Here is an 11,321-nt window from a genome sequence, read left to right on the forward strand (position 1 = left end):
TTTGAGAGGAATCCTAGACAAAGGCCGAATTACTCGCTTCCTCCCTATATTAATATATTTTTACGATGGAGGAGCTTTTTAGGGTAGGTGTTCTTTTTACAGATATTTATATCTCTGTATCTTCTGTAAATACTCTAGTGCATAGCATTCCAGTAGAACTTCCTGCAATGATAGTGTTGTCTCTTTGCTGTATAATATGGGAGCCACTAGCCACACATGGCTGATGAGCAACTGAAATGCAGCCAGAGTTATTTTATTTTATTTAAATTAGTTTAAGTTTAAATCTACATAGCCACATGTAGTTACGGGCTACCATACTGGATAGTAAGATCGAGTGCACAGCACGGCACAGAATAAAAATTCCTCAAAGAAAGTCCATTGAATGAATGTATCATTCATGAAAAACTTCCTTGGGCAAAGAGAAAGCACTTGTATAGCATCGTTTTTGTTTTCCTTTTTAACCATATAAAGACTTACATTGGTTTACTTTCTTAATAAACATATGTATATGAATAAACATTCAATATTATATGGCTTCACTCTCAAGATCTATCCCATATTTTATCTTGAATATGTATCTACATGCCACCTTAAGTGATTTTTTGCTGTATTAGTTTTAAAAGAATGTTAATAACTTTGTTTTGTAAATATTTAATTTGTAATTGTCTAAGCCTGCTCTGAAATCTTTTTTTTCTCTACGTCGTTCATCGATAAATCCCGAGTGACTAGATCAGTACCTGATACATAGCACACTTGATAAAGATGTTTTGAATGAATGAATCATCATGCACACTAGGCATGATTGTGAAGTGTGAAAATCTAACGTACAAATTGTTTTAAAATATGTTAAATTTTATAGATATTAAATATTCATTTTAATTTTAAAGATATTTTTCATTGGCATTTAGGAGGAAAAACCAATTTCCAATTTCCAAGCAAAAATTGTCCTTGTCCTCTGGAGCCGCTTCACACCCTCCTCAAAAATGCCTTACTGAAGATAAGCCTTCATTTGGGCATACATCACAATTCCAAAGGGGTGCGGGGATAGGGGGAACTCTAAATTAGTGAGGCCAACTGACGCTGAGGTTGAAAGCTCTGTCCAGTGTTTAGGCTCCCCAAACCACGCCCAACGGGGCCAGGAATCGCGTCCCCAATCCTGGAGCGTTCGTTCCCCAAACTGTGGGACTAGCGAAGCCGGCGCCCGCGCTGACGCCCCGCCCCCACGAGGCCCCGCCCCAACGCGGACCCCGGTCCCTTCCCCCACTGGTGCTGCCATAGAAACCCAGAAAGCGCCATGGCTGCCGCCGGCCCAGAAGAAAACTGTCTGACAGTGCCGGCGGCAGCCCTACCCAAGTCTTCGTCAATTTTGCCACAGCCATCAGCTCCCGTCAGAGGGAGGCCTAAGAAGTGTCTGGTCTATCCGCATCCGCCGAAGAGCTCCCGCCTGTCCCGGTCTGTCCTGCGCTGGCTCCAAGGCCTGGATCTCAGCTTCTTCCCCAGGAACATCAACAGGTGCCGGAGAAGCTGGTCAAGGCCGCTTTGGCGGGCGCGGGGACTGAGCTACCCTGACCCGTGCCTGCCTCTTTCCAGCAGCCTCTTCGCAGCCCCGCAGGCGCTTCACGCCTCTGATGGCCTTTCCCTCCCATTCACCACACCCACAAACACATCTGCCCTTTTAGGGATTGAGCCTGAAAACAGTATGCTGAAACATTTCATTCACTCATTCAATCAATACTTAAGCTAATCTGGAATGCTTTGATGACTACATTATTATTATTATTATTATTAAATTATTATTATTAAATTATCATTAAAATATTAAGATAGTCAAAGCCTTTTCAGGAACACTGGACAAGTTACTTGCTGTCGGTATTATTAGATTGGTGTTAACTATAAAATAATATCAATTGTATAAGTAACTACATTTTATTTCATTTCCTTATTGTATGGATCAGGGATTTTTCAAATGGCTTCCTGATAGCGGAAATATTTACTATATATTACCCCGGAGACCTTAATTTGTTATCCTTTGAAAATGGAACTTCTTTAAAAGTCAAGTTGGATAACTGGGCACAGTTGGAAAAGGTAAATTAGCAGTCATTGACATTTTTAATTGTTAAGAAGTTTGGGTTTTGAAAGGTGCGCTCCTGATGTTTTGATTTTTATACATATCTGTGTGTCACTGTGTGCTAGGATACAATGCTACTGAGTTGGCAGCTTGTTTCCTTGTATTGAAAAGGTTATTAAAGGTTATGTCATGAGTAAGCTATTAAAACTGAGCATACTCATTTCAAATTGGAGTGGGGTATAGTGGTTTTCTTGCTGAATAATATCTTTTAAAAATTAACATGTTAAAAATCAGAAAAATAGTTGAGAGATAAAAGAGATTAAAATGAATTCAAAGTAATTGGAGATTTTTATAGAACTTATGATGAAACTATTTCTTTTTTCCTACTATTAAAGTTCCTGGCCAAAAAAAAAATTAAACTACCTAAAGAACTAATCCATGGAACGATTCACTGTAAAACCGGAGTACCTGAAATACTGATACAAGAGGTTTACACCTTATTAACACATCGAGAGTGAGTTATTTGGAATCTCCTAGTAATACAACATGAAACTTTTGATAATATAAACCTCACTCCTAAAACACGGCTTGTCAACATTATTTTATTTTTTATTTCCAGAATTAAAAGTATCCAGGATGACCTCGTGAATTTCACAGACTATAGTTACCAGATGCGTTTGCCCCTGGTTCCCAGGTCTACAGCTTCAAAGTTTATTAAAGATAACATTAGGTTATCAGAATTATTAAGTAATCCCAACTTGCTCAGCAATGAACTTAAAACCGATTTCCTCTTCCTTTTACAAATGTTACAAAGAAAATTAAGCAGAAAATTAAATCCAAGTAAGTTTTCCTTGGGTATACTCAACTGAGTTCTTTATAAAGCAACTATTTCATGCATTAAAGATGTGAACAATGTGGGGAGAGGGATGTTAACCTTTGTGTTCATACCGCTCTTAGGAATATGATGAAATGAATGTCTAAATAATTTGCTTAATTTCTAAATTATGGTGCTTTGTCAATGGCCACAGTAAATTTTTAAGACACAATTTTTGTGTTTATATTTTATAGAATGGTTTGATGTCAAACCCACAGTGGGAGAATTTACTCTTGATCATCATCCTGCCCAAGCCTCTGGATATAAATATAAATCAATGATTTCAAGGCAAAAACTTGCTCCTGTTTTATGTAAGTGTTTTCGTTATTTTATTTTTAACTTTTTTACCTGTTAAAATGGATTTTTTTTTCTACTTTGTTCATCTAAATTTTGAAAAATAGTTAAAATGTTGGCCTAGGCATTTAGTCTAAAATGGTGTGGCAGGTTGGCATGTTGTGCTTTTTGACAGGTGGAGGGGACATGTGGTCTGCTAACTATCAGTCACAGCAGAGGACATTCCCAAGCCGGGGTGTCCCTGCCTGCTACTATAGGAGCCATTTCAGTTCTAATTTATCCTTAAATAGGTGAGTGTGAAATAGGTTAATATCACTGACAGCTCAAAACTCAATTCTCTAGCAGTTGGATGATAAATCAATCCTAAAGTAGATACAGATACTGTATACCTGAACTTCCCAATCAGTTGTATTACAAGAAGCCACTTGTTTAAATACTCTTAATTCAGAAAGCATTTGTACCATGGCAAACAATAGGGCCAGTCTCTACTACTTGTTTTTGTGTAGCCTACAAATTAAGAATGGTTATTACAGTTTTAAATGGTTGAAAAAACATGTCAAAAGAAAAATATTTCCTGACACATTTAAACGATGAAATTCAAGTTTCCATGTTCATAAATAAAGTTGTATTGGAATGTAGCCATGCCTGTTTGTTTTACACCTTGTCTGTGGCTGCTTCTGAGCTCCACAGCAGGGCCCAGTAGTTGCCAAACAGACTGTACAGCCCTCAAAGTGGGGTTCCAGATTTAGCGAATAAAAATACAGCATAATACAACTGATAACTTTAGGAACATGTTGAGGACATACTTTTACTAAACATTCTTCATTATGTATCTGAAATTCAGTTTAACTGAATGTCTTGTTTTTTTTTTTTTAATCTAAAAACCCTACTACAAAGCCTGAAGTATTTACTGTCAGGCCCTTGATAAAAGATATTTGTGGACCTGTGCTACAGACTATGTTTCCTTATGTGTTCAGGGATTTTGTGGGGGGGGGGGGAAGGTCCTTGTTTATATAAGGTCTGAGAAAGCAATGTCAAGAGATTCCTTTTTTAAAACTTATGACTTCTCAGAGAGCCTTTAATATGCTAATATGCATTATAAATATTAAAGAGGAGAGGCACAGAATGAAGTGTTTTCCAAACTCTCTTTGATCGCACATCACTATTATTTTAGTTTTGTTTTGCTAATGGACTGGTAGAACTACTGTTCCTCAGAGCACACTTTTTAATATCTGGACATTCAGCCAGTCCATTAAAACCTCTTGAACTCATCATGTGCCTGAGGCATAGTATTCAGCATTATAGAACCCAACAGAAACAAATAACAGTGTTTCTCTTTTAAAAAAAAATGTATCCATTGGTTCACCTTCAGATTCCTGGAACATCTCCTCTCCTTCAACCTGCAGTGAAAGTTCCAGCAGGGGTGAGCTGAAGCCAAGGCAGAAGGCTGAGGCAGGGGAATGGGGGTTGTGATGGGCAGAGAGGCCTGGGGAAGAGACTGCAGGTCCTTCTTGCCTCTTTCCCTTTATGGCTAACTGGACCTTAAGACTAACTGATATGACCACTTGCTTTGGGACCTATAAAGTAAAGGTAGAAGTAGAAGTAGCAGAGCTTCCTTCCTATGCGAGGAACAGATGCAAAGCACCGTATATAAAAATGATGCCTACTGATATTTGAATTCCTCATTTGTTATCATTTGTTATCTTTTCGAAAAACTTTCAAGATTTACTTATGAGTTTTAGAAAAACTATATGCTGTCATCATTCCAGATCAAACCACGTAGAATGGATTATGCTTTTACAATTTTAATAATGCAGCTATTATAAATAACATCTCCCATTTTGTTCTCTATTCTCTTTTACGATTCCATCTCAACTTTAGTGGTCTTTTTCTCTCCTTTTCAAGATGGATGACAAGCTTATGGGGGTCTTCGCTGGATCAGGATGGGAAAGAACATGCTTTTATCTTTTTACTTCTCTCGATCCTGTTCCAGACACTTGGATTCTCTCAATCTGTGCATAACAGGAATAAATGCTGTGAATTTGACTTTGGCAATTACACAGATGAGGACTATTTTGCTAAGCTTTAAGTTACTTTCCCTCCCAAATTTGTTAATGGGATTCCATTTCAGTTATTCCCGATAAAAGAGTAATTAGTTAAGGTAAGTGAACATCAGAGTTAACAGAAGGGAAAGAGCCAAAGGCATCAGACAGTAGGAAATGAACCCTGTTTTACCATCTAAGATTGCACTTAATAGCACGGAAACACAGGCTGTTCATCTGAAAAGCTTCTAATTATCAAATGAGGTGGTGAAACTTAGTTGTAATACAGGTTATCTTTGTTTTTTTCTTTTTTTTTACACTTAAATTCCTCAGTTTACCTAAATCTAGTGTTAGCAAAATAGCAGCCCAAGAGAATATAGATTTCTTAGTTGCCACTAGCCCCTCACTTTAGAAATGAGTGACTTAACGGGCCTGGGTGGCCAGCATGCATGCTTCAGTACATCAGAGTTCCAGAAACTGACGTATGAATTATGTGTATGTGCCAAATCTAAGCACTATTAAAATTGTAGCACGGTTGCCTCAGCTGCTTTCTGAAGCAACATTTAAAAATAGTTGAGTCATATTCAGTATCAGATGCTCCAAAATAAGCCCTGGTTATTTTTAGTCACTGCTGATGACTTGGAGGTGGGTGACATTCGGATTTATTTATGACTACTATAATGTGTGCTTTAAATATTCTGTTTACCAGGCTTTCGATTAACCTGTGCTCAACCTGTTGCCAATCATTGTGCATTTGTTTGATGTACTGGAAACATTGATGGTTGTATAAATATTTAATAACCACACATTGATTTTAATTTTATTTAAATATTCCAGCAAATACAGGTAATGGTGGCAATTCACTTAAAACAATTCCTGTGAAACAAGCTGGAACACCTTTTGAATCTGCTACAAAACCTCTCAAAGATGGAAAAGTGACCTTGAAAAGCACCAGGCTTTGAAGAAGTGATGCCACCATCTCTTGCCTTATACTAAAGGGATAGAATCACCTAGTTTGGGATATATTTCAATAATAAGTAAATTAAAGTGGTTTCTTATCCATAATTGCATTGAAGAACATGTTTTTTTCATTTCCAGTCAACAACTATTTATTTAAAACACCTGTGCCAGGTAATGTTGAAACTACGAAATCAAATTAATTAGTACAGGAGGAGCAAAAATAATTTTAAAGGTATAGTTATTTCACCATGATGAGTTCTTTCTCATAAACTTTGTAGGAGTGGTGAATCTACTTTGTAATGTTTTCCTCATTAGTAATGAAAAGAGCTACTAATTTGCCTGATACTACATATTTACATATCACACTAATTAATACAAATTTGTTCTGAATGATTATTATTATACATTGGCCCATAGAAAATCTTGCCCACCATCATAAATAGCCTTATTTAAACCAGTTTTTAAAAATAGGTGTCCTTCCCATTGATATTGAGTTGTGGAGAAGGAAAATCATGCTTTACTTGGAAATTGGTTTTAGTGTTTAGCGATCCATTTAATTCAATTAAAAAATTCCTACTGGTTGCTGTCATGCCCCATATTTTTATTGAAGGGAAACAAAAGCAGGTTGATATCCTGAAAGACTGCTTATCTTTCATATATTTTCGGTAATTTTATATTCATATTTGGAAAATTTTCTTCAACTAGAATAACTCATGTTTTTATGCCATCTCACTGTTTCCTTTGAATTCCAAGATGACTATTGCTAACAGTGAATCCTATGACATATTTGTCAATTTCCAGCTAAACTATCAGTTTTTCTGCATCTTTGAAGGCTTAGGCAGTTTTATTAGAATTTCTACATCCAGAGACATTCTTGTTTAATTTTTGCGTAGCTCATATAGTAAACGAAATTAAAGAGAGCCCTGGTGAAATAGATGACTTCTTAGAAATGTATTTAGAATCTGGTTTTATCTGAGGTTAAGAATTTATTTCAAATGAATATCTTAACCAGCTATCGGTTATTGACCTGCTGCCTTGCATTCTAATAGGACAAACAAATATAAAATTATGGGAATAATTTTTAACCCATAAAATACAGTTCCTTAGGAAAGCGTCTTTTAGAAACAAGTCTTCTGAAGCTCAGCTTGGGAAAAGATCCTGAGAAAAGGATTAGATTTGAGTAGACAGTCAAATAATATGTTTATTCTCTTGACTCTGTGTTCAATCTCCTGAAAAAGCTAATCCCTCTTGGACGATGTTAAATATCCTAGACTCCTGTGGGATCTATGGAGAACTGTGAAAAATATGAAATGGTCTATAAGCTTCATTCCATAGTAAATAAATAAATGAAGGTAGCATGTCTGGTCAAAGTAGGTAATTTCAAGAACTTCCCAGAGGATGCGTTGTGTCAACAGAAGCTAGCACTACAGGCAAACCACACGAAGGCCATTCTCTTCACCAAGGATCTCTGTCAGGAGGAAGCAATGAACTTTTCTAGGAGCTACAGCAGCCCCTATAGGAAGAAAAACCTTTTCAATCAGTTGGCAAAATGCTTATCATGGGAATGGAAGCCTCTGTGATACTGTTTTTATTCACTAGTAAGCCTTATTTCTCTTTTATAATTTTGGGGTTTAGTGTAGTCATTGTTTCTCACAAATGGAGAATCTTCCCCCTGAACCACCCAATGAAGTGACTTTTCTAGGTTTCCAAGTAGGGTAATAATCCAGATGGGCAGCTCAGCACTTCACACCTTTGATGACACCGACCCAGCATTTATTGGGAAATAGTGTTCTCTCAATGGTAGTTTTAAGGACAAGACAGACACTTATCTTAGCAGTTAACTGCTAAGTAATATCTGCTATGTCATATCTGGCTTTAATTGCGGTATTTATTAAAATTTAGGGGATCTGACGTACAAAAATACATGAAAATCTAGACAACTACATGCCATATTATAGCACAGTCATACGGTATTTAAATTCAGCATGAAAGTACTTTTTTCAATTACTTAGGTACAAATGTTTCAAAGATATGGTACAGTAAACATTTACTAAGAATCGACTATAAATATATCTTCTGTATTACTAGTATACTAATATGAAATCCCAAATTTTACAAGTAATTTGTGAGGCTTTTTACTATGTTCAGAATACCTTTTAACTTAAAACCAAAAAAGTGTTAATTTTCCTATTATAAGGACAAAATGGAGTCATTGCTCTAATGCAACCATGTTCCTGAACACATCTGGATGACTTTGTGGAAATACATATATATATTTCATTAATTTTGATTGACATAATCATCATAAATTTTTACGAGATGTAGCTGATTTTGATATTGCAATTTTGTTCACCAGCTGGTAATTTTTATGGCAAAATATTTTTCCAATGCTTGTAAATCATTGTCTAATGAGACCTCTTTCATAAAGGCAGATTTAAACTTGCAAAATATAATTTGTCTGCATTCCTGGTTATATGGACATCTTCAGTTAATAAAATAACTTCATATTATTTCATGCATATGAAATCTAATAATGAAAAATACTTTTATACATTTTAAAAAATGCTTCATTTTTCATATTAAGGCACAATATATACAGATTGGCATAGTCAAATGACATAATTCTACAAAAAATTAACAGTTAAAATTAAGATATACGATATCATAGATGGCAAAGAATAACAGAGTTGCACTTGAATCAATCAGATTTAGATTTCAGACAACAACTGGGTTACTCTCTGTTGTCTTCATGTGCTAGAGTCATGATTTTTTCACATTTTATACATAAAAATATTTTATTTTCCTGCATCCATTAAAAATACAGAAGGTAACAATTATTTATATATAATTTAAACTCATATTTTTTGAATTATTTAAAGCACATAAGACAGACTTCTTAATCTATTTAAGACAAAATAAAGAGAATGATAGTAGTATTTAGACTGCCATTTTTAAGTAAGAAAATTTTAGTACATATATGCCAATTAATAATCCTCCCCACCTAAAAGTATTTGGGTTACACATATCACTAAGGGTTAAAAAAATTCTTAGACACATTTTATATGACCCACTGCATCTCTGAGTTACATATATTCTCTTCTATAATATTAATTATTATTTTATAAAATGGAATTTAAGCCTATATCTTCTTGAGGAGTTAGAAGTGGTGAATGTGATAGATAGGTACATAATGTATATTGGTTTCTGTTTTAAGAAGCCTGTTTAAGAAAAATTTTAAAATATTTTACATACAACAAGTTTAAAGGTAATAAAAACCATAATTATTCTAGTTATATGAGCTTACTCTTTAGTTAGACAAAAACATCTATATTATAAATCCTATAAAACAACTTGAGTATCAAAGTACTATTCTTCCTAGTATGCATTAATTTCATAAATTTCAAAGTCAGAATTCTAGGATAATTAAAATACTTGTAGTCATGCCTCAGGCTTTTTTAATAGTTTTACTCTTTTAATAAATATTTTTAAAACTTGAATTTGCATAATATACCCAAAATTTCAACTAATATCTACTTACAGAAATTTATTTCAAACAGTTTTTATCAAATAAATGATGAGTTAGAGTTAATAAAAACTATTAGAGATTATGAAAATATTAAGTGCATTAATCAAATGTCTTTACATAACAAATATCATTTAAAATAGTCAATTATCATCAGATACAAATTCTCATACAGATTTGACTGCATTTTGCATTTTCAACCCCAATGTATTTATGCTCATTTTAACCTATTTCTTTATAATTGGATGTTTGAATTTCAGATAGAAACCTTAGTAATGTTTTATTTTTAAAAAATAAAACTCAAAAGTATTTTGACTATGTATCCATTTATTGATATATATTAAACTTATAACTGAAAATTTTCATTAAATATGAGTTAATACTAGTGGTTTACTATACATTAAATAGAGGACAATATAAGTGTTAACTCGATCAGTCGTATATACCTTCCAGTTCAACATTTTGAGATATTCGGTCATTCAAATATTAAGTACTTACTGTATGTCAAGTACTTTTCTAAGCGTTGTACTATTTTATACGTTTCAATGTTTCAACAATATAATATTTGGGTATCTTTTATGCTTTGTAAAAGTTTTATATGTTATTTTACATTATTTACTCCTTTATAATTTAAATATTACCATCTTTCCAAATACGACTATTTTATAAAGGAGACATCTATTTTTCCTGAAAAATATATAAATATTTTATTTTTTGAAATTAATGAACAAAGCCAACCGTCATTCCCCACCCCCTCCTCCTCCCAACCTTTGGCTCTTGGACAACAAAGCTAAAGTTAATACTAACCCACAAAAGGTATTTTTAAAAAAACAATTAAGCATGGAGAAAAACCTCTATCAAAATGGGTTGAGTCGTATTCCAGTCCCTAAAGGTGAGAATGGATTCACCTTTGCCCACATCAAAGCATCATTCAATGAGATAGTGGATTTCCCATCTTCAAGGAAATATACAGGGCCCTGCACACAGTGAGAGTTGAGGAAAGAGAAGATGATATTATAAATTTGCATCATGTTTTTAAACTTCCAGAAACAATCACTGTAATAAAAAACCAATGCTGATAGAAAATTTGAAAATATGAGAAAAATTAGATTTTTTTGAACTGCCACATTTTAAAATATCTTAATGTTACACTCTGATGTCTTTCAAAATATAATTTAATTTTATAAGTTGAATTCTTAAATACAGTAGTGCTATCAATGATAACAGGTATTGTTAATCTATTGATTACTACAAAGTTAATAATGCATAAATTCATATATGTTTAGTAATAGACTTAAATATACTTTACTATTTTTATCATTCACTGGGGAAAATTATTTAAGAAACTGAATCTACTCTCCAAAAGATAAAAAAGACACTGCTGTATATGTGTCTATGTAATTTAAAATCACAGCAAGCATGTGATTTACTGTTATATTTATAATTTAGTTTCATCAGTTATTTTGTATGTCAAGGGTAGTTTTGAAGAACCTAATGCAAAAAGAAAACCAAAAACCAAAAAACTTTTCAAACTATATTTCCCAGCTCTTAGAAGGAAAA

The 11,321-nt window shown here is 33.9% G+C and overlaps 2 protein-coding genes across 2 annotated transcripts in view; one reads left to right on the forward strand and one right to left on the reverse strand.

The window, feature by feature from the left end:
* Positions 1 to 1,294: 1,294 nt before the first annotated feature.
* On the forward strand, positions 1,295 to 6,240 carry SPATA4 (spermatogenesis associated 4). The gene is made up of 6 exons (XM_011373146.1): positions 1,295 to 1,512; positions 1,956 to 2,085; positions 2,464 to 2,582; positions 2,688 to 2,908; positions 3,137 to 3,253; positions 6,116 to 6,240. Exons 1-6 carry the CDS (start codon positions 1,295 to 1,297, stop codon positions 6,238 to 6,240), a joined length of 930 nt encoding a protein of 309 aa, XP_011371448.1.
* A 4,073-nt stretch (positions 6,241 to 10,313) lies between these two features.
* The window catches only part of WDR17 (WD repeat domain 17), a 93,097-nt gene continuing 92,089 nt past the window's right edge, over positions 10,314 to 11,321 (reverse strand). The window contains exon 29 of the mRNA XM_023519981.1: positions 10,314 to 10,817. Within this exon, the coding sequence (XP_023375749.1) occupies positions 10,619 to 10,817 (199 nt within the window). The 3' untranslated portion in view covers positions 10,314 to 10,618. The remainder of the gene's footprint in view (positions 10,818 to 11,321) is intronic.

The sequence above is a fragment of the Pteropus vampyrus genome, unplaced genomic scaffold, assembly GCF_000151845.1.
Source record: "Pteropus vampyrus isolate Shadow unplaced genomic scaffold, Pvam_2.0 Scaffold8, whole genome shotgun sequence".
Lineage (NCBI taxonomy): Eukaryota > Metazoa > Chordata > Mammalia > Chiroptera > Pteropodidae > Pteropus > Pteropus vampyrus.